General features: G+C 33.6%; 2 protein-coding genes across 4 annotated transcripts; both read left to right on the plus strand.

The window, feature by feature from the left end:
- Positions 1–5374: 5374 nt before the first annotated feature.
- LOC140809137 (pheophorbide a oxygenase, chloroplastic-like) lies at positions 5375–8980 on the plus strand. The gene is made up of 7 exons (XM_073166626.1): positions 5375–6053; positions 6229–6464; positions 6635–6761; positions 7399–7535; positions 8109–8268; positions 8349–8630; positions 8721–8980. Exons 1-7 carry the CDS (start codon positions 5625–5627, stop codon positions 8973–8975), a joined length of 1626 nt encoding a protein of 541 aa, XP_073022727.1. The 5' UTR covers positions 5375–5624; the 3' UTR covers positions 8976–8980.
- Positions 8981–12738: 3758 nt separating this feature from the next.
- Positions 12739–20340, plus strand: LOC140810638 (uncharacterized). 3 transcript variants are annotated; one of them, XM_073168492.1, is made up of 5 exons: positions 12740–13317; positions 14239–17070; positions 17870–17923; positions 18674–19014; positions 19865–20340. In XM_073168492.1, exons 1-4 carry the CDS (start codon positions 12865–12867, stop codon positions 18908–18910), a joined length of 3576 nt encoding a protein of 1191 aa, XP_073024593.1. In that variant the 5' UTR covers positions 12740–12864; the 3' UTR covers positions 18911–19014; positions 19865–20340. The 3 variants fall into 3 exon arrangements, with proteins under 3 accessions (XP_073024594.1, XP_073024593.1, XP_073024595.1); XM_073168494.1 differs by having other exon boundaries at positions 13081–13317; positions 14231–17070; positions 19865–20339; XM_073168493.1 differs by lacking the exon at positions 19865–20340 and having other exon boundaries at positions 12739–13317; positions 14239–16822; positions 18674–18893.
- Positions 20341–24894: the final 4554 nt, after the last annotated feature.

The following is a 24894-nucleotide window of genomic DNA, read 5'->3' on the forward strand; positions in this document are numbered from 1 at the left end:
AGACAAAAATTCATCACGAAATAAGTTTTTTCACGAACCTCTACTATTCAACCTGGGTTTTTCAGTGATTCAGGGATGACTGACTTTCTTGTCTGTTTTTTCTATGTTGAATAGTAGAGGTTCCTGAAAAAACCAGGTTGAATAGTAGAGGTTCCTGAAAAAACTTATTTGTGATGAATTTTTGTCTGTTTTTTTTCCTATGTTTTCACAACAACAAAAATGGTTTTTCGCAACGCGCAAATTCATTTTCCGCAACGCACGTTGCATGCTGCAAAGATGCAAGCCGTTGAAAGTTCAAGATTATCCGCGGCGTACATGTGCACGCTGTTAATACTATTATCCATGGCGTGCATATGGACGTCGTTAATACAATTATCTGTAGCGTGCAATGTACGACGTTAATGAATATACCAAATTTTCGGCATAGCGACGGTTTTAAACCGTCGATGTTTTCATTTTAGCGACGGTTAATAAACCGTCGCGAAAATGAGCGACGGTTAATAAACTGTCGCGAATTCAATTTAGCGATGGTTTTTAAAAACCGTGGCTGATTCAATTTTAGCGACCGTTTTGATATATATCAGTCGCTAAATATTCCGTCGCGCGGACGTGAAGCATCGTCCGTGCTTACGAAGCGCGAACGCTGCTCAACGTGAGCAGCGTCCGCGCTTCGTAAGTGCGGATTGGGGTATTTTTGCACACTTTTTAAAAAAAATTTATTTTTGAAATTAATTTTAAAAATTAAATTATTTTTTAAAAAAAAAAACCCCATTTTGGTAGATAAATTTTGGACTGGTAGATACGTTTTTAACTATTATATGAGTTTGCTAGATGTGTGTAATTTTGGTAAATTCATTTTTGATTGGTAGATGGGTTTTGTAGATGTGTGTAATTTTGGTAGATTCATTTTTGATTGGTAGGTGAGTTTGGTAGATGCATTTACACTAGTAGATGTGCTTTTGATTGTTAGGTCATCTTCTCACTATAAATAAACTTCTTGTTGATTGATTAAATCATAAACATTATATCTACAACCAAATAATCTCATTTTCAAAGAAATTCAATAGACTCCACTTTCCGAACAAATAATTATGCTATTGAATAAGATAAAATCATGTGTCATGTTTATCTTGACATTTCGCAAAATCCTATCATTGGAATAAACCAATCCAAAGATCGATTTTGGAGTCGTATTGAAGAAGCTTTCAATGCCGGCAAATCGAATAACATGCAAATACGCAATATCAGATAATTGCAATGTCTCATGCAAGTTATCCTCTGCGCTGTTAGAAAGTTATGTGGATGTGTTAGTATAATTGAAAAGCTGAAGCCGAGTGGCACATCTGAAGAAGATATTGTAAGTATTTATTATTATATTTACATGAATACTCTAAGTCTATTTTTTATATGAGTTATATATTTATGTGCAGTTGAACATGGAAAATGATTTAATTATGTAAGATAAAAATTTCACTGAAAGATTCAAGTTTGATCATGTTTGGCCTATAATAAAGATATGGAAAAAGTTTTGGCCAATGATAATGCACTGATGCCAGTATCCAAACAACATGTCACAAATTTGGATTCATCACAGTCGGATATTCAAGAATCAGAATCTCAAATATCAAGTTCCCCGCATTAAATTCATTTTCAATTAATTGACGTAGTGATGAGAATGCAGATGGAACTCCATCCCAACGACCTCTTGGAGTGAAAAAATCCAAATTAAAGAAAAAAAGAGAAGAAAATGTTTTAGAATTAATTTCTACGATGAATGAAGGACATCACGAGCTTAATAATGTATTAAAAAAGAGATCTATCAATATGCAACAAAATTATGATATTAAGCTGTTAGCTTTGCAAAATGATCAAAAAAGACTAGAAATTCGTCAACAACAAATAGCATTGGCTAAAATTCGGGAGGAGAATAAAATTTTGTACATGGATCTAAGCACAGTTTGTGATCTAGAAATGCATCAAATTGTTCAAAATGAACGAGCTATAATTATGCAAAAAAGAGATGAAGAACGTCGTCAATATGAGGACAGCGCATTTGAAAAATATTTTGGTGATTATGGAGGATCTGGATCTGAATTCGAATCCGGATCCGATTTTCCAAATTATTGATGATTTAGTTTGTTTATTTTTTTACTAGATTTGCATTTAAATCATCAGAATTCGAATTTGTATTTTTATTTTAATTGTGTGCTTGAATGTTTAAATATTATTCAATAAATTTGTTTGTTTGATATTAAATTATAAAATTATTTAAAAAATCTTTTTATAAATTTATTTAATTAAAATTTTAATTTTTATGATTAAATATCTAATTCTTAAAATCATATAATAAATATTATACTATTATTTAAATAATATTTAAAATTTTTAATACAAATATTTATAATAAATAAAAGCAAAATAAATTTAAAAAAAATAACGAGGAGCTCTGCGCCAAATTTGGCACAAAAGAAATAAAGCTGTGCTATTTTGGTTGGAGAACGTTTCTTTGCTTTGATGAAGGGTTGAAGATGCTCTACGTAAGATGGTTTTGACATTTTTTGAAATGCTGTGTTTGGTTCAAGTGATAGGATTATTGAATGATTAGCACGTAAATGATAAGAGAAATGATTATTTACAGGTTTGTATGGTGTGCTCAAAACATTGTCTTGTTTGGTTTGATTTTTAAGGATGTGATAAATTAATCAATTAACTTTCCACTACCAAAAATAACTTTTCACATAGTTTTTAAATTACTAAAATCAGACCCACTTTTATCTCATTACCTCACATTTCCTTCGAACACGTTCCTTCACAAAATATCTTCCAAGACAACCCTAGCATACATCACCGTAAACAGCTCCCCATAGATCTACGAAATCTACTCCAAAATTTGTGGATCGTGATGCTTTTCAGGTGAATCAAACATCCGTAGGGTTAAAAATTTTGCTTCCTACATATGCGAAACTCCTTGCTTCCTTCGTACATTGCTTCTGAGTTGGGCGAAGACAATTTTGTTCAGCTTTTGGGTTGGATCAAAGGGTAAAATAGGTGAAGATACGTCTGATAAAAAGCATGACTAATAATAATGGGCTGGGGTATGGGTTTATTTAAATCAACCTAGTACAATAGAGTCCATTGGACAGGAGATTGGGTGGGTTTATTTAAAAAAGAACCAAGCATTGGATTAGGATGAAAAAAAGTAAACAAACCTACTTTATCCGGCCTACCAAACGCTAAAGTGTAAAAAGAGTGATTATATGTGTTCATTTTACGCTTCTTTTTTCAGATTTTTAATTTCTATTCACTGGTTTATTTTCTTTGTGGAGTTTGGAGTGCGAGTTTCCTCTAGTTATTTGAGACTTTTTCTCAAAAAGGATACAATTAGACCAATGCAAAACTTGTGCCATAAATAAATTTTAAAATTGTCCAATTCTATTTTCAGTGCTATCAGAAGCCAACTTTTGGATTTAAAACATCTAATTGTTTGAGAGGAATGGCTCTAGGAATGTAAATGAGCCGAGCCGAACCGAACAGTATCAGGCTCGGGCTCGGTTCGTTAAACTATTATCTCGGCTCGGGCTCGTTACGAGCCTTTGGTTTGAAGCTCGGGCTCGGCTCGTTCGGAAGTTATGAAGCTCGGGCTCGGCTCGAGCTCGGCTCGTTAATGGCTCGTTTATCTTGTTTAATGAGCATGGCTTGGGTTCGGCTCGTTAAACAAGCTCGTTAAGCGAGCTCCTTTCTGCTCCGAATCCAACTCCAAATCAAATTTTTAATATAATTTTTAATTTTTAATTTATTATTATTTATCATACATAATTATTTTAATATTATAACTCATTAATTATCTCAAATTCGAGCTCACGATCTACCTAAACGAGCCGAGCTCGAGCCCGAGCTCGTGAACCACTTAAACGAGCCGAGCTCAATTTTAAGCTCACGAACCTATTATCAAACATATTCACGAGCTAACGAGCCGAACATCATTAATTTCAAGTTCGGTTCAACAAAATTGTCGAGCCCAAAATAAGGCTCGGGCTCGGCTCGATAAGCTTAACGAACGATCTCGAACGAGCTTTTTAACGAGCCGAGATCCGAAAATCTCGCGAACAGTTTGGTTCATTTACATCCCTAAATGGCTCGTTTCAAATGTTAACCAACTCTTGACTTTCATAAATAAGCAATTCATATGTTTTTCTTTGAATTAATGTTTGTGGCTGTCCATTTTTTTTTAAATGCAAAGTTGAAATCCTTAATATAGAAACTTCCAGCTCATGCACTTCCATAATATGGGGTGAGTCTATGCTCCTCCGGGAGCATTACTCCCCTTTCTCTTAATAATGGACATGTGTCTTATTTTATTATATTTTTATTTCTTTTTTATATTTGTTTCTCATTTTCTCCTATTTTTTAATTTTGTTTTTTTAAAAATCTAATTTTATTATTCACTCTTATTTCTAATCATATTTTTTTAATCATTTTTTTACCATTATTATGATTATATATATTAATTTAAAATTTCAAAATCTAAATACTAGAATTTAAATATTCCAAGAAATTCTTCATATATTTTTATTTTTAATTATTTAAACTAAACTGGAAATAATTATTACTAAAAAGATATATTTTAAAAAAATAAAATAAAATTATGAATTGTTTAAAATAATTTTAAAAATTAATATTAATTTTTACTCTTTTAAAATAAGAGGATAAGTTTTAAAAATAATAAGAATATTTTAGGAGTGATATTTTTTTTTTTTTTGGATGGAGTTAGAGTAGTTTTGGACTCTATATAATTAATTATTTTCTGATGGACCCAAAAATTAGTTTTTGTTCCAAATAATAATATTTTAAATAAATTAAATTTTGTTTTAAAAATGAAAGTAAAAAATATATAAACACAAAAATTTACATAAATTTTCGCTTAAAAAAATTAAATAGAATTGAAATTAAATAAATTTTCATTTTTTTGTAGTATTAATGAATACAAATGTATTAAAATTCAGAATTTTAAAACATCTGATTTTAAAATTCTGAATTTTAATAAACAAATTATAAAATTTGAAATAAACTATGGCCATTTTGTTGGATGGTTAAAATTCATAAAATTAATGATGAGTTAGAATTTTTTCTTTTTTTGTAAATTCTTATACTTTTTAAAGTTTATTATGATTTTTTTTTTAAAAAAAGACACATATCAATTTATCAGACGAGGGAGTAATACTCCAGGAGGAGCGTAGACTCGCCCCATAATATGTCCAACTTTGAAATTAAAACTTGAACTTCGTGGATAATCCTACTCCACACAACACGTGAACATATGAAAAATATCTCATTGTGTCACAGTTTCGTCCAATTAACTGTCCCGTTTAAGCCCCAGCGGCCTGGATTTTTAGGTGCTGGATTAAGCCATAATTCCAAGAACATCTAATTCCAGTCTTGTACGCAAAGCTAACCTCCGTTCCCATTACACACAATCATTTTACAAAAGAAGAAAGAGGCAGGCGTGTTTCGAAATCATTACATGAAACTGCTTTGAGAATTTAAACGCACGCAATATGTTACAGTTGTGTGCTGTGAAGAAAAATTAGTTGGTGGGATTCCAGATTCTTGAATTACACCAACACATGGCGGTTTCATTTGCTTCAGTTACGCCCATATTCAGTGCCTCTTCGAATGCCGGTACCAGTAGTCTACACCTCCAGCCCGTTCCATTGCCATTCATTTCTAAGATAACCACTTCACCAAAAAGAAGCAAACTTTTGAAAACTCCGGTTCATGTAGCTTCTCCGGCAATCGCTCCCGCTACAATACCGGAAGATGGCGCTGAAGATGCAGAACCTTTTATTGAGACAGCTGATTCTGAAGAGATCTCTTCGTCGAAGTTTTCTTGGAGAGATCATTGGTATCCAGTTTCACTTGTTGAAGATCTTGACCCTCGTTATCCCACTCCTTTTCAGCTCCTGAATCGAGATCTTGTTATCTGGTTTGATAAATCGGCTGCTCAATGGGTTGCATTGGATGATAAATGCCCCCACAGGCTTGCACCCTTATCGGTGAATTTTTCTTCATCCTTGTTTTTTCGATAGTTTTGCAAGTTCTTGGAACCCTTTCCTCAAGATTCAATCTTTGTGGAGAAATCTTGTTGACCATCGAACATGTTCTCAATTTTCTGTTTCGTGGTCACAATTAATTGTCTTGATCTTCAATTTGTTTCCAAATGTTTCGCAGGAGGGGAGGATCGATGAGAATGGGCACTTGCAGTGTTCATACCACGGATGGTCATTTGACGGGTGCGGCTCATGTACTCGGATACCACAGGCAGCACCTGAAGGACCCGAGTCTCGTGCCTTTAAGTCTCCGAGGGCATGTGCTACCAGGTTTCCCACCATGGTTTCTCAAGGCCTTCTCTTTGTTTGGCCTAGTGAGAATGACTGGGAAAGAGCTCAAGCCACGAAGCCTCCAATGTAAAAGTCTTTAAATTTCTGGTTTATTCTTTAATACGCAACCTTGGAGAAATATTATACGGATTATATGAACAATATTTCCAGATACCTCGTTTGGTTTGGTTTTTTAAGCAAAATTTTTTGTTGGAAAAAGAATATTTGATGTTCTTCTGATTGCGGGGAATTGTTAGGTTGCCTGATGATTTTGAGAAGCCCGAGTTTTCGTCGGTGACAATTCAACGTGATCTGTATTATGGCTATGATACTCTGATGGAAAATGTGTCTGATCCTTCACACATCGATTTTGCGCATCATAAGGTAAAATTGGTATATGATTGAAAGAGTTCGATCTTAGTACTATAATATTTTGTTGTTCTGTTGGTACAGCATGTGTGGATATTAATTCACTGTTTCAAATGTAGATTATCTCTAAATATCTTACAAGATCCAGAAACTTTTTTCTGTATATATTTTCAGGCTACCAGAAGTAACAAAATCACGTGAATGGTTGAAGATGTAGAAGAATGAGTCGATGAAAGATTGATAAATCGAAATAATGAAATAAATTTAGTTTTTAAGAAATGTTTTTTTAATCATTTGCTGGTGGAAATGTTGCAAGTGTCGCAATTCAAAGTTCCTGTTGAAATTATTTGGATGTGATTACTTGCATGGTTGGTTAGTGGAGCTAGATGAATATCTATAACCAAATCTCAAGACATGACGCAAGTCTGTTGAGGAACATGCTGGGTGAGCTATGTTGATTGGATAACGAGTGTATTGTCTTGAAATTAATACTGCATATATTTGATTTTTCTGCCATGGAGTTCGATTTACAAATATATTTTGCTACTGTGAAACATCGGATTACTGCAGAATTTATTTTGAGATTTCTGTCTTTTGAAAAACAAGCCTTTTTAGTTTTCACCAGTCACTTGAAACAAATATGCATTGACAGGTTACAGGAAGAAGAGATAGAGCAAAGCCGTTACCATTCAAAATGCAATCAACTGGACCGTGGGGTTTTTCTGGCGCAAATGAGGGTAATCCAAGAATTAGCACCAAGTTTGTTGCGCCCTGCTACTATATAAACAAGTAAGTTTATCTATGACATATGGTACTCGAATAACAATATGTGCAAATTACACTGTGGTAGGATAGGCTATTCCCCAAATCCGTGATTCCAGCGTAATCTGCAAAAGTGTCGCACAATTTTCAAGTGTCTCCAATATGTTCTAGATTTTGTTCCAATCTATATGGTTGGCCCCGAGAGTTATTTTACTGTTATATGTTACGAATCAAATGAATAATAGAATTGATCACGGTCTAATTTCTTGAGATATTTGAGTTGCTTGCGGCTGTCTAGTCCTTACCTCTATAAAACCTCGTGTTTTTGTTTTCCTAGCTTGTTAATGTCAATTGTCATGTAAAAGGGTTGGTGACCAAGTAATTCTAGTAAAATACATCCGTTTTAAGTATTGAAAATGTATGATTTACATGGCTAACGGTGTTTCTCTCTTTCGGCCATGTTTTTATTGTAAGTAAAGTAGCTGTGGAAACAAGACCTTCTGCGTTTTTATTTAATATCTTTATAAGGATAGATTCATTTTACATATAGATATGGATATGAGTTTGGTTTCCCTTGTTTTACCGTTTTGTTGATGCCAGAGTCGAGATAGACACCAAACTTCCGGTAGTAGGGGACCAAAAATGGGTCATATGGATTTGCTCCTTCAACGTTCCAATGGCGCCCGGAAAGACTCGCTCAATTGTTTGCAGTGCCCGTAACTTTTTCCAACTCACTATGCCAGGTCCCAAATGGTGGCAGGTAAGTCCTGCTCCTCTCATTTTCCAGTAACAATCTTAAAAATAATATATTTTTACCCTTCAATTAATTTTTGCCAATAGGTGGTTCCTCGATGGCACGAGCATTGGACATCGAACAAAGTATACGATGGAGATATGATAGTACTGCAAGGTCAAGAGAAGATCTTTCTTTCAAAATCGAAGGATGGCGTGGGAGATGTCAACAAAGAGTACACAAAGATAACCTTTACCCCTACACAAGCGGATCGTTTTGTTTTGGCATTCAGGAATTGGCTTCGGCGACATGGCAACAGCCAGCCGGAGTGGTTTGGTGTCGCCAATGATCAACAGACATTACCTTCTATTACATATTCCAAACGCCAGGTATTTGACTTCTCCAATCTATAAAGAATGGAAACATTTGAATCCTCACTCCATGAAACATCAAAAATATTGTTGATCTGTGTTATGCAGATGTTGGATAGATTTGAGCAGCACACTCGGAAGTGTTCTTCGTGTAGAAGTGCTCATTCTAGTTTCCAGACATTGCAGAAATTCTTGATCGGTACTGCTGTTGTTTGCGCTGCAACAGCAGGGATTCCTCCAGACATGCAGTTTAGAATTGTTTTGGGGGCTGTTTCGATTTTGAGTGCTGGTTTGGCCTATGCTGTAAATGAACTGCAAAAGAACTTTGTGTTTGTTGATTATGTACATGCTGACATTGATTGATTATTTTTAAAAAAAGTTCACTATAATCTAGTAAATGAGGTTTCAGGAACAATTATTTGCATCTGATCCATAGTTGTCTAGGCGGAGCTTCAGCGCCTTATGGACAACCAGGCGACATGCATGGCTGGGCGAGCGCCTTTAGCGCCTTGAAGCCTCTTTTCTCCAGGCGATGGGCGTTCCGTCTCTTTGCAGCAGCCTGTGCGCATCACATAAGCAGGCTTCTCCTTTATTTTTTAAAAAGCCCAACTAAATAAGCTAATTTCAGCCCATAACTAATTTATTTTTTAAAAAAGCCTAGTATTGCATGTCGATACGTATTCTCATTTCTCCCCTGCCGATTGAAGCTTCTGCCGTGCCGTTCTGCGCACACCATTCTCCCCTGTAGTTCTGCGCACACCATTCTCCCCTGCTGATTGAAGATTGAAGCTCCTGGACCTGTTGTCGATATTATCACCTCGTGGCTAGGCGATCGCCTTTTGTCGCCTAGGCGTTCGGGCGTTAGGCAGTGGCTCGTCGCCTTGACGTCGCCTAACGCCTTGACAACTATGATCTGATCAACAAAAACCACCCGAATCACAAACCCCATGAAAGAAAACTTCGCAAAATCTAAGCACTTGGAAGATCCCAACCGAACAACTGTCTGACTTTGCCTTGAAGTAATGGTGTGCTTCTTGTTTTACAGTCAGCTAATGGTGACACTATCAGAATAGATGTGTTGGTGTGCATCAATATTCATAATCTGGTTTTATTAAATTTTCGTCGTGCGTTCTGATGAAAATCCATGGAAGGATTCAAAATTTGGATTTGAAATGGACATACTTGAAATGCATTACATTTGATTCAAAAACTAAGTAGTGAAGAATTTCAAATCCAACGAGAAATGAATTTATTTAATTAGAGATATTATTATAGATTTGAAATAATTAACTACAAATTCATGAACCTTTAAACTTCACATTGACTGCATTTGAAATGGTGTGATTTAATAAATTCGGTCAACAACGTTGTATACACACACTGCCTACATGTCATTAATCTTTAACAACAATAAATGAAGAACAATACAATTCACATTCAAAAGAAGAAAAAAATGAGAAGTGGAGGCCATCGCTAATCACACTGGAATCTTGAAGGCTGGAGTCTTCTTTTTCCGGATCTTCTCTTGTGGAGGCTTACACACGTTCTGGACTGGACCAATCTATTTTGGTTCAAATTCTTGACGGAACCAGAAGTGTCGGATAAGATAATGACAGTAGAGCCAACACTACAACAAAAACGTTAAACGACAACGGATAAAATATGTTGTCGTATGCCATTTAAAACTGTTGTAATTGTCGGTGTTGTCGAAAGTACGTTCTACGACAACGGTTTTCGTTTTTAGTCTAAACCGTATCACTTTAGTCTAACAATTTACCAAATGTTAATTACTCAAAATATTATATTTAAATTTTTTATAATTAATTAAATGTAATAAAAAAAGAAAACGAATATTAAAAATAAATTGTATTTTTATTCTCATTTTAATTTATATTTCACTTTTAATTTTTCAAGTTATGTTTCATTCTTATATTTTTTATTTTTTATTCCATGTGTTCTTAATTATTTTTATTACAATTTAAAATTTTAACTTTTTTAAACTAATCATAATATCTTATAAAATATATATACTACTAAAAAATTGTATTTTTTAATATATATATATATATATATATATATATATATATATATATATATATATATATATATATGTATGTATCAAGTTCGTAGCTAATATATATCAGTTTTTTAAGGCTCTTCAAAATAAAACCAGTACAGAAAATCGGTATGATTAAAATTTTCTTTAAAAGCTATCGAATAATACGACCGAACTCGATAATGTTAGCTATACAGGACTTGATTTTCTCTCAACACTTTAAGAAATGGTCAGACCACAAATATGTGCGGAAAATGGTCCGAAGTTTCTTATGAAGTTTATATACTGAAATACAGTGAATTAATATGATAAATAATTGTGATAAGGAAATGATATAATTATTTTTTGGATGTTCGGAGACTTGAGCTCACATGCATGTAGAAATATTTTACTAGAAGACTTTTGTTTTACAACACTTTGTAACAACCCGCTTCAATTTTAAAGCTTATATATTGTCTAAGTTGAAACTCCTATTATTTTCCTTGAGACGCACAATCAACAACCAATACAACACTACTGAAATAAAGTAAAGAATCATTCGACTGATTGCATCGAAAAACTCCTCAGACGATCTTGGCAAGAAATAGTCAAGTGAGTTGATAGAAGCCTTTGATGATCTTTGGAAGTCTCGTGAATGATTTTTTAGTAGTGGGCTGTTGAGTAGTGTATATCTCGTGAGGATTTTTTATTTAAAAAATGATATAAATAGAAATATTTATTATGATTAATATATTCGCCTACCACATTAAATATTTGAAAATAAATAAGAAATAAATGTGAAATTAAATCTTTTAAATTTCATTTTTAAAATTTGAATTTGACGTCCATTGAAAATATAATTATATTTAATTGTCTACATTGATTATATCATTTCATTTATGGTTTTGAATTTTGTGTTATTTTTATATATTTAGTTATTATAATTGTCTACCATATTAAATAAAAAAAATTTATATAATACTACGAGCGTCGTAGTGAATTTTGGTATATTGAATAATCATATTTTGCTATTATTATGTTCCTTGATTATAATTTCAATATAAATATTTTTAAACATGTTCTAAAAAATAATTAAATTTTTTAAGCAAAATTTATTTATCCAATAAATGATTAAAAAAATTGACTTTTAGAAAAATGTTTATTTATTGTTTAAAATTTTGATAGACAAAATATCATGAGATTTTTTAGATTTATTTTTTCTTTAACTTTTTTATTAGTAATAAATTCACTCAGCAAAATTAAGGAAACAATTTAACTACAGAAGATTGTTATCTCATTTAAGCATTATCTGAAATGATATTGTATTATATCAATAATTTTAAATGCTAATACTTCAAAAATTATTTATGTAAAATATCATTTCTTGAATCACACCGATAAAATACTAATATTATTAATAAAGCAAGAACTCAATAATAGGAAACTTTGATGAATCCTTTTTTTCTTAAGAGTAGATTTCTTGTGAGATGGTCTCACGAATCTTTATCTATGAGGCGAATCAACTCTATCGATATTCACAATGAAAAGTAACATTTTTAATGGACGATTCAAATAAGAGATATGTCTCACAAAATACGATCCGTGAGATCGTCTCACACAAGTTTCTGCCTTTTTTGAATTATAAATAAAACAATCTTACTTAATTTTGTTGAATACCATAACTACATCATAACTTTTAAAACAAATATATATTAGGGTCATAGAGATGCTCTTTTGAAATGCTCAACCCTAAATTACAAAGCAAACTCACAAAACTATCATATTACGAATATATATCATATTAGAATCAAATATTTTTAAATATCCAACTTTAAATTACAAAACAAAATCACAAAACTATTAAATTTAATATATATCATATCAAAATCAATTTTTTTTATATAAAATTATTATATCATATGTTCACAACACATAATATTTGTATATTATATTATACATGCATCGTGTATATATTATTTTAATATATATATATATATATATATATATATATATATATATATATATATATATATATATATATACACCAAAAATGTGTCGACAGGTAGCTAGTATAATATAATTGGGTCAAATGTCTTCACCCGATTAACCAAAGCTAGGTTTAGCGGGTCAAAACCTTTTCGGGTATGGAGCCCCAGTGGCCCGGAATTCTCCGGAGAAGCCCATAGAACCTCGAAACCTGCAACAGTGCGCGTTTCAATGGACACCCGTTCCCCCTCTATGCGGGTTCTTGTCCGTCCCGCCTCCACACCACCCCTCCCACCTTACCCTCAGGCACAGCCATCTCTCACTCCGCCTGAACCATCGTCTACTTCCCCTCAGAATGGCGTCACCGTCGTAGGGTTTGTCGGGAAATGCCACGAGGACGTGGCTTATCTGATCAACAAAATCATTGACTCCAACGTCTTCGGCTCCGGAAATTTGGACCGGCCTTTCCCTTTTCAAGGCGACGATATCAACCCGGAGATAGTTAAATGGTTGAGGAGCAGGAAATTAAGCTTCTATCAAAACAAGGGGATTTTGTACTTGCAGTTTTCGACGACTGGCTTCCCAGTGACTTCGAAAGGATTGTGGGAGACCCGGCCTGCGTCGGTCTCGGTTTTCGAGGACCATGAGCTCGAGGATCTTCAGGGTTTGCTTTTTATGTTTTCTGTAAGTTTAGTTTTGCTTATGGATTTCGATATTCACCGTTCGTCCAGTTTAAGTTCTGGTTTATTTGACTTTTTGAGTGTGATTCAGTTATGCAAGTAGACTTTGGAATTCAATTTTAACCGGAAAAAATAAGTATTTCTGGGATTTTTGCGCTTGCGAAATATTTGCATTCAATGCATACGATTGTTCGTGGATTTTAATTCCAAATTTTATGGTACCCTCGTTCTATCTAAGCAGACTATGCTGCTTGTTAATTTTTCTTTTGTGAAATGAAGCTTCATATTGTTTTAAACATGAAAAGAGAAGTATATTGATGTTTGTTGCTGAAAGACAGTTGGTTTTGCTATTCACTCAGATTTATAAAATATACTTAAAATAAATAAATGCTTCTTTCTGAATGAATTTTGAAATGATGTTTCACTTGCACCATGAGAACATTCAAGAATTAATTTGCATAACTTTGAGATTTACCTGATTGAATTGGGCTCCCAGTGTTACTGAATCTTATTAATGTGTGAAATGATTTTAGGTTTCAGGATTTCGTGATAGGAAGATACCTCTTAAATGCTTTTTGTATTGTGAATGCACTATGTTTTTTCCTTTTTTGGGCAAGATTGGTATTTTTTTCGGTTTTTCTCAAGGATGTATGAAGCATGAATTCCTTACTCTGATTTAACTCTTCTAATTCATCATTTATGAATTCTTTAATCAGAGATTGTGTTTACTTCGTTCCTTGCCCTTTTATTTTTCTTGTTTTTTGTAGTATGTGTGATATAAGTTTAATCACTAGATTAAAAAAACTGTACGTTGGACTCCATTTTTATAAATGTAATTAAATGAATGAGGAGTACAGACTTTTCCTTTCATACTTTCTTTGTAATCTTCGAAGTTAAGTAATATAATCTTTCCTTAGCATTTCAGGTCTGTCACGTACTTGTACTTATTGAAGAGGGGTCACGCTTTGATACTCAGTTGTTAAAAAAGTTTCGGCTTCTGCAAGCTGCTAAGCAATCAATTGCTCCATTTGTAAATGAGCTACATGAGATGTCTAGGTCACATTCTTCAGCTTCTTCAACAATGAATGCTTTCAGAACTTCAATTAACAATCCCTCCCCTGGTAAAAGTCTAGGTATTCTAAAGCGTAATGCTTCAGCAAGCACACTAATGTCAGGTTTAGGTTCTTATACCTCTCTGTTACCTGGTCTATGTACGCCGGTTGTACTTTTTGTTTTTCTTGATGACTTCGATGATATTCAACACAGCAGCCACAGTAGCAAAATGGAAGAGCCTACAGAAGCCTCCTCACTAAATTTATCTAGTTCGAGCAATTCGGCTAAACCCAGCCTGCCCATGCAAGGATCTAGTTCTGTTGTTGTTCTTACTCGACCTGTGAACAAGTGTGAAGGTGGACTGAGAAAGAAAATGCAATCATCCCTCGAGGCACAAATTCGTTTCTCAATTAAAAAATGTCGTACACTTTCTGGTTCTGAAAGCGGTCATGCTGGTTCAAGGAGGGGGGATATTTTTACTTCAGCCCCTCTATTTTCCCTTGATGCATCAAAGGCTGTTTCACTTGTTGATTTTGGTTCATTCCAGAGTGGTGAATCGCTTGAGTTTGCTATCGGCCTGGTAGAAGAAGTATTAGATGGGAAAGAAACATCAGACTCTCTTCTGCTTGAAAACCATAAACAGTATGCAAACAAAGATGATATTCTTGCCTTGAAGGAGTTCATCTACAGACAGTGTGAGCTCCTAAGAGGGAGAGGCAGTTTGGTTACTAGCACCAACGCTGGCTCTTCTGCTGGTGTTGGCATGGTTGCTGTTGCGGCAGCTGCGGCAGCTGCTGCAGCGGCTTCTGGAAAGACAGTAAATACTCCTGAGCTCCCTAGTTTGGACATCTGGTTGTCTTCTTCTCTGCTTATTCTTAATGGAATACTTTCTGCCAAACGTTTGTGCATGTATGAAACTGAGATTAACCGAACTCGTGAACAGGAAGCAGGTTCATCTGATCCGTTAGAATCTGCCGTATCTCATCTAGAGAGTATTACTGGACTGAACTCTAGGTTTTCGAACATGTGGTGCCAAAAAGCCTTTCCGGTTGCCAAGAAGGTTTATTTAGATGAATTACCTCGTTGTTATCCAAGTTCTCAGCATGAGGACCATTTAAAGAAGGCCTTGCGCACCTTCTCCTTGATGGTGAAGGGACCTGTTGTGCAACTGTATATAGATAAATTGAAAGATGACTGTACATCTATCTGGAGTTCTGGAAGGCAATTATGTGATGCTATTAGTCTGACAGGAAAACCTTGTATGCATCAAAGACACGATCAAAAAACTCTTTCAGATGTTGTAAGCAAGCCTCATTCAAGTGGATTTGTGTACCTTCATGCATGTGCTTGTGGCCGTTCTAGGCGACTCTGGCCAGATCCCTTTGATTTTGAAACTGCGAATGTGGCCTACAGTTTTCTTGCTGATTGCGACAAGTTTCTTCCTGCCATCCTGCTTCCAGAACAAAACGTTAAAGGACCCGTTCAACCCTCATCATGGAATTTAGTCCGAATTGGAAGTGCCAAGTATTATGACCCTTCAAAAGGTTTACTTCAGAGTGGCTTTCATGCAACACAAAAGTTTCTTCTCGGATGGGCTATATTCCATGAGAATTTAATAGAAGCAAATTGTTCAATGCTGAAAGACTTTCAGAAAGTTTGCTTAGATACAAACATCAAAGTTGAAAGTGCTACATATGGAAAGACTAAGACATCGGATGGTGCTGAGTCTCTGTTGAGTTCTGGTCAAGTAAAAAGTGAAGAAGAAATGCAAATAGGGCTCTCTTCTAACATGACGGATTTGGGGAGTAGGAACACAATTGTTGGTAGAGGATTGTTCAATTTTACAATGAAAAAACCTTTTTCTGAAGTCGTTTCGGGATCAGCTGCTGCTCACTCTGGATTTCCTCCTCTTTTTCCTAGAAAGCAACCTATTCCTTATGCTGATAAAGTTGTTAAGAAACATCATTCTAGATATAGGGATCTGAATAATATTAGTGAAAGTCTTTATAATGTAGAACCACCAATTTCTGAAAATATTGATTCAGTTGACAAAACACTGAACTTTAATCGGACTGCTTCTGGTGGCCAGAAGTACAGTAATTCCTTTTCACACGTTGAAAGCAATGTTGGGCAGATTAGAAGTTCCAGTTCTATGGATCATGTTATGGCATATGTTGGATTTGAACACGAGTGTCCCCATGGCCACCGATTTATACTAACCCCAGATCATCTTACTGAGCCTGGTTCATCATGTACGGGGCCAGAAGAGAATGTTGTCCTATCTTCAGTGGTAAAATCAGGACAAAAACAAGATCATGTGAAACATGGTAAAATTGTTAGCCATGGTAAAACACGACGGCAGACAAATGGCGTAATTAATGGTGGTGGTGGTGGTGGTAAGGCCAAAAACGTAGAGAAGCCTCGAGAGCAAGTAGCTAATGGAAACAAAAACACAGGTAAAGCTGTGCAATCAACCAAGCCACATAAGGAACAGTTCAATGGGACAAATGTTTCTGAACCGATGAAAAATCTTGATACTTTTGTGCAATCTACTTCTGTAGATGGTGGTTGTGCCTTCTCCTTGATGAACAGAAGTTTGCCTATTTATATGAACTGTCCGTATTGTAGGGGCTCAGAGACCCAGACTGATGCATTAAATATTAAATTTGCTAGCACAATTTCACAATTGCAAAGGATTTTCGTGGTACGAATCCTTCTTCTGTTAAGTTAAGTCTTGGGGCTTGGTAGCTAAAATTATTAGCGACAAGGTTCACCTGAAATCTCCTTTTTCTGTTCATTTCACCCTCACCCGTAAATCATTAAAAACTATAACCTTTTCTGTGTAATCACATGGTGAGCTACGTTTTGAGTGTTTACATGTCCTTTCTAAAAAGACTTGCCAACTGGTGGTGTTTTTGCTTCTTTAGTGTTATCATTACCTAGTTGTTATCCTATCAGAGATAATTACGGGTCTAGTAATTTTGTCCTTTAAATGACGACGACTATAAGCAGATTCTGTGGATTACAGAGCAAGTACAGCTGAGTATAATTTTGAGAAGTTCAACCCTACACTAATAAGCATTTTCTCATACTACTTATCTTCCAAGATTTCTGTGTACAGTCAATGTCTGTGCTACTTTACCAATTTCTTTCTTTCTTTTTTGTTTTTTGTATCTCAAATGTATTGTGTTTTAAGCTCTTTGAAAGTGTTTTAAATACATAAATACCATATTATTTTTCTGACTTGATATTTCTGTGAACAATTTACCATGATTTTTTTCGTGGATTTTAATGTGTGACTAGATTTTTCAACTTTGTCCTGAGCATTCCTCCCTAATAAAACCTGAATGTGAAATCTTTGTTTCAAATCCCACTTTTATGGGTTGTTTAGTTAGCTAGGAAATCTCCCACCCCCATTGTGTATAAAAAACAAATTATATACATGTGGGCATACGTGTGTGTGTGGTTGGCGTGAACATGTGCTGATTATTTTTTATGTGCAGGTGACACCTTCCTTTCCTATCCTTTTAGCTGCAAACCCAATTATTCAATTTGAGGTATGTGTCAGTTTATGAATTGCCATTTATTGTTATTAGTTTTGTATATAGTGCACAAAATACCAATGTTTTTTGGTAATGTTATGTGACTCTATGCACTCGTTTATATTAGTGAAGTAAGCTAGTAAAGTGAAAATCAAGAAGGTAAAAGCATTAGATGTTGAATTTCGTTGATATTTTGGTCAAAATAAATCTTCTTCTTTTTTTAATGTAGCTGGGTACAATGAGGAAATAATTGTATTTCATGACTATCTTTATTAGCATCTCCAAAAATTTCAATTGGGAAACCTTTTTCATGTTTCATTCATAACCTAACCAATAGAAGCCTTTTCTGGGAGTCCGTATAAAATTAAGGTGACCTCTTGTTTTCATCTGATTTTACTTCCCTTTTTCGCAGTTAGATGACAGTAACAAGATTAACCTTCTACTGCCTCATCTCTCAGAATGAATCATACCGTTCTGAAATTTAGATGTGTATTTATTGGTGGAAATGTGTGATTTTTTATTCGTAATTTGATAACTTTGTTCAATGTTCTTACCCTCTTTATTTCTCACAAAGTGACTGTTGAGTAGTATTTTGCTTTTAGCGTGAATTGTGGAAGTGTATTTAAATTTTTTATGGTTTAGATATGTTGAATTTTGTTAGTTTTGTACAAGTGTTCTGTTTGCGACAACATTTGGCCTCCTTCAAGGAAGTATGGGGATTCCTGTGATAAAAATTTGGATGCTTTAATTTTGTCTGAACCGCAGGTGTCATGTCTACCTCCTTCTGTTCCTGACCGAGACCAAAAACTACAATTTAGCTTGGGTTGTCCAGTGGTTTTGCCGCCAGATAGCTTTCTCTCTCTAAGGCTTCCTTTTGTTTATGGGTTGGAACTTGAGGATGGAATTTTACATTCTCTTAAGCCTTCTGAAAATCAACCAGAACTCACAGCCTGGATTACAAAAGGAACTACATTGCAGGTTGTGTCAGACAAAAAAACTTGATTTGGGATTAGTCGCATAATTAAAGTGGGAGTTCTGCCTATATCGTGGAATGTTACTATTTTCAAGTCAAGGCGTCAACGGTGAAGAATTCCCCTGAGCCTATGGTATATTCCATTTATATTCGAGTATGGATTCATTTATTTTGCGATGCTGAGAAGCCTCATATTTAGTTGAAATCTTTCTCCACCTTTCCAGTTGACACATTGCTAGGTCTGCCTTGACTTTTTTTACTTGGTATTTCTTGAAAAAAGGGATATACTAATTGTTAAGTCATTAAAAGACAACTGTTACATTCATTTGAGTATGTATGACATAGAAATTGTGTTTTGAGCCATTACCTAGTAATGGGAAACTATCAGGGAGTCGACAGATACTTAGTCGTCATCACATGCATAAGGTTGCTGTGTTTATTTGAATGAAAATACGAGGTTATTGAATGGGTTGGAGAAGTGATTTTTTCCCTTACTGATCACGCGGCCTTTAGTTTTCCCAAAGGGATGCTGGGTGCTTTCCCTCCTCCATGTATTTGTATTTTCATCTCCATTTTACTGGATGTAATTTATGCTTGTTCCAGACTTAATACTATGCACTTGAGCTCTTTTGCGTCTTTTAGTGATGCAGAAGTATTTAAAGAATATTTTGTGGATCATGGAGTGGGAAGCGTTAGAGATCTTGGATCCATGTGGTGGTGATTATTTATAACCATGCGCACACCACCTATGGCTCCTTGGGTTTTATTTATGCAACAATAATTGTTCGTTGATTTTTTTCTGTGGGTTGACTTCTGTGATCACAATTGTGAGATTGTTACATGGTCAATTTTAATGGGTAGACAGTTCATGGAGAAGGCATAGTTTCTTATTCTATTTTTTATTTTGAATTTTTCCCCAGTTATTCTGCCTGACCATTTTATCCGAATGTTTACGAGTCTAGTTAAGCCTCCATTACTTTCAGGTTTTGTCATCGAGATACTTTACTGGGCTGCTGGGAAGGCTGAACTGGAATTTGTGGAGTTCATCGTATTTCAATATGATGACAAGCAGCACGCCATCTTCAGAACTCGTTCAAATTGCTCTATCACTAAACGCTGCTGGTATTTACCGAACTAAAATGGTGTTCCCAAGAACCAATGCCAGAGAAAGTTTGTCCAAAAGCAGCGACAATTTAAGCCTCAACGAGGATTCAGAGTTCTATCTGTTGGTTCCTATGATTCCAGATAGTTGAGCTACCTAACATGTTGAGTATTCCTAAAATATTTATTTTTATCGATGTCCTCTGGAATTTGTACGCATGTTGCCTCTCATGTGTCTCTACCGGCATGAGATTAAAATCAGGTTTTTTTGTACCCCGATAAACCTGTTGGAATGTTTATATGAAATGACGAGTTGTATTTGAAACTTCGATATATGATCCACGAATTCTGAATCCGCTTGCATCGACTGGTTGTTGCTGATTTTTTTTTCAATGGTTTAGTCGACTGTAAGGATGAGTTTGCTCGTCGCGCTAAGATTCTGTAACTCGTTGACTCGTCCGATATTTCAAGAAAGTGAGTGTCGAGGGGAATGGATTATTGTGTAGTATCGTATATATATATATGTATATTACATACGATGGAATGTTGTTAATTGTAACCAATAACCAAATATTTGAAATGGAGAAGGAGTATCCAACGTGGAAGGATTTAGCAGTAGTTGGTAGGAAGACGACATTGCAAAGGTGCAAATATTGTGAGGAAATTGGAATTTTGAAATATGAACCCAACACTGAAACAATTAGAAAGAGAAGTGAAAATTAACCCACCAATGCAAATGAAAAACCGAGTTCTACTCTTGGATTTGACTATTTTAATCACTGTCCGAATGATTAAGGTAGGCGACAAAGGCCAGGCTGGAGATATAGACATTCACATGTACACCATTAATGCTTTTCCCTTAACTTCTCAAATTTCTGTCATTTTTTCCTTCTCTGTTACTTTTTGGTTGTATATTCAAGAAAAAGTGTAATTGCGACTCGACAAAAGGCAGTACAGCCGAGCAATTTTTACCATCTTTCCGGATTAAGGCGAGTCTAGTCTTCCAATATACAAGATTGCATTCAATTATTCTTATTCATTCTTATATATAAGGTCGATGGAAAAATGTCATGAACCTCAAACATAAAAATAAGGAAAAAAATTGTGTGAGATGGTCTCACGGGTCGTATTTTGTGAGACGGATATCTTATTTGTGTCATCCATGAAAAAATATTATTTTTTATTGTGAATATCGACAGAGTTGACTTCTCTCACAGATAAAGATTCGTGAGACCGTCTCTCAAGAAACCTACTCTAAAAATAACTACCAATTTTTGGACACAAACTTAGATTTGGGACAACCGTCTTTTACATGTTGTTAGAGATTTGGTTCTGCATTATTTATAATATTGATTGAAACAGGGAATAATTATGTTACAAGTTACAAATAGCAAACACCTAATTAGCTACATCTGCTACAAAACGTACCAAACATGTGTTTTCCCAGTGTAATTGGTTTGTGGAAGATTCCAAGTATCTCCCAGTTTAATGATTTTTTTTTTTGTTGAGAAAAGAGGAATTTTAATTCATATTGTACAATCTATTTAATTTATTATATATATAGTATAAAATGGATAGGTCACGTGGAAATATAAAAAATAATATACATTATCTAAAGCGTGGGTTTTTTATTATTATATTATTTATAAACCAAGGTTTCAATGATTTGCCTTCTGATTGGAACAAAGATTCAAAACTGCTGTGCAAAGTCAAATTTGTCTAAAGAAAACGTTGTGTAGAGTGTATATATATAAAAATTGTAGACAACAATTTGTGTGAGACTGATCTCTTATTTGTGTCATACTTGAAAAATTAGTACTTTTTATGCTAAGAATATTATTTTTTATTGTGAATATCGGTATGGTTGACTCGTCTCATAGTCACAGATATAGACTCGTGAGATCACCTGACAACAAATCTATTCAAAATTGTATGCTATGATATTTTATCAGCATGGATTGCAAATACAACTACTTCAGGAGGAAAATCAAAATGAGATTGTAATTTGTAAATCCGATTTCTTATTTCAAAAATATCTGATAAATAAAAATAAAATCTAAAAGCGTATGTTTGTCCATATATAATATACCCGTTCTTTTGTCTAGTGATGGAAATTAAAATTGAGTTCAACAAATGCATAGGTCGAAGTGAATTTGATACAAAATAATTACTACAAATTTGGTTAAATATTATAGGAATGAATGTTTGTTGTTTTATCAAAAATTATAGTTGGTGGTGATGGTGTGACTCTAATTTTTTAAATCGTACATCAGTTCAAACATATTAATTTATTTTGAAAAAACGAAAAAGAGGATGAGTATCCTCTTCTCTCGGAAAAACCTCAATGGAATCAAATATTTTATAGTTGGGACAAAAAATTTTGTGAGATGGTTTCACGGGTCGATTTTGTGATATAGATCTATTATTTGGGATACCATAAAAAGATATTATTTTTTTTATAACAAAAATATTACTTATTATTATAAATATGAACATAATTGATTCATCTTATGGATAAAGATATATAAGATTGTCTCATAAAATATCTATTAATAGTGGAAACATGAAATAATATGGTTTGCTCTCATTATTTTAATGCGCAAAATTATATTTTGTTTCCAAGATTAAGATGCTTTAAATATAGTCTTTGCAAATGTTTGTAATATTTTTTAGGCCCTTGGTTTTCTTAAAGTTTCAAAAAGGTACCCTTGCGTCGTTCCACTTATCTATGGAATTTGTTGGAAAATCGATGGTTTAACTCAATGTAACAACGTTCTCATAAACATATTACAATCGAATCCATCTATCTTTAAAAAAAATAGTTCAACCTATTGGTCGTACCCAAAAATAGTTATATAATATAAAATAATAAAATTTTTAAAAATCTAAAATATTAAATATATATGTAAATAATAATGATAAATATATTTATCAAAATTTAAATTCTAAAAAACACATATATAATCAAATATAATTATATCTATATTTTGTAGACAAAAATAAACCAAAATAAGCTCTAACACAAATAAAATAAAATTTAAATATAAGAGATAATTTTGAAAAAATATATAAAAAATAACCAAATTCTTAAAAAATATATAAAAATTAAACAAAAGTGAACCAGTCGAGAGGTTTTTAAGCGTTTCACGGTCGATTTTTTATTGATTTAATCGTAAAAACGGTTATTTGTCTTGGTTAGAACAGGACTCGAGGTCGATTCTCAGCTGAATTGGTCGGTCCAACCTGATCATATCCGGTCCACGCCAACACAATAACCATTTCCATTTAGCGAAGAAGGAAATTTAATTATAAAATTTTTCTCAAATTTGAAATTTTGATTTAAATTATATATTCATGTGTAATAGGAATGTCAAAATCAGACGTGACCCACCAATCTGACATGTTTCAACCAAAAAAAATCATGTTTGGGTTTGGAGTATTCGGGTTCGGGTCAGATTGGGTTGAACCCGATAACTGATCCGAAAAATTATCTGGTTGGGTTGGATTCGAGTTGACCCGAAAATTTAAAATTTTTTTAAAAATATAATTAATAAATATTGCCTACATTTTTATATATTTTATGTCTGAAAAATATTTATTATATATTATATCATAAATTTTCATAATTTAATATTTGTTTTGAACATTTTTTTATTTTTAAAACAATTGTTTATTTGATTTACTAAATATATTTATTTTTCTTCAATTAAACTTTCAAATTTAAATCATATATATATGAGAGATTTTGTTATTATGTGTTTAATTTAAAATATATTATTTTTTGAATTTTATTTAATTTTTTTTAAAAAATTTCAAAATCGGGTTGATCTAGTTGGTTGGGTTGATTCGAATTCGGGTTGAGAGTTTTCGAATTGGTTCGGATTCGAGTTAAACAATTTTTGAATAATAATATTTCTCAACCCGATCTAATTCATCCAACTCACCCGAATTGACACTCCTAATGTGCCATAACAATCCAGAGATATAGATAATATCATTTATTATCAATATATGAAGAAGACAAAGAAATATGAAGTGATTGAGGACTTTATCGGAAAAAGGCGGTTCATCCAAGGGACAACATCTAGGAAAATTCGACCCTACCCCTGCAGGCACTGCCTGCAGGGGTAGATCCAAGGGCCAGAAAAAATTCTGGCCCATTTTTTTTTATTTTTTATTTTCCCCCCTCCCCATGAAGTGAATTTTGGGCCCTTGATATGGTGTGGGGGCACTGCCCCCACACCCAGCGTCTACTTTACCCAACATCTACATCCTTCGCTAAAGCTCAATCCGATATCACTCTTCGAATAATTGGTGAGACAGCTCATTCATTTTTTTTTAAATAATAATAATAATTTTTTTTAAAAAGCAAAAATTTAAATTGTCGCAACAAAATACAAGCTTTAAAAAATTACACAAATTTGAAATTCGATACTCACACACACTTTTAAAAATTCTAAACAAATATTCGATACTCACTACATTAAATATTCATGAAAATGCAATGGAACCAAGCATGTTATGATAGAATACGTTTTTTGCGAGACGATATCACAATGATTCATATTTAAAGTGAAAAATAAGTTTTTTTTAGCATAAAAAATAATAGATTTTCATAATTTGAGCCAAATTAGAGATTCGTATTACAAAATTGACTTATAAGACCGTTTTACATTAGTTTATATGTAAAACTAAACAAAAATATATATTTTTTGTTTGATAAAAACAAAACCAAAACCCATGGATATAACTTTCTGAAAGGAAAAATAAGTATTGGTTTCCGAGATATAATTTATTCATTCAAATAATATTTTCCTTATTAATAAGATTGTGTGAAATAATCAATTAAGGGTTTTACCTTTTTAGATTTTTGATATTTAAGCTAAAATTTTCATGACATGATCTTATTGTT

Source organism: Primulina eburnea, chromosome 13 (genome assembly GCF_022965805.1).
Source record: "Primulina eburnea isolate SZY01 chromosome 13, ASM2296580v1, whole genome shotgun sequence".
Classification (NCBI taxonomy): Eukaryota; Viridiplantae; Streptophyta; class Magnoliopsida; order Lamiales; family Gesneriaceae; genus Primulina; species Primulina eburnea.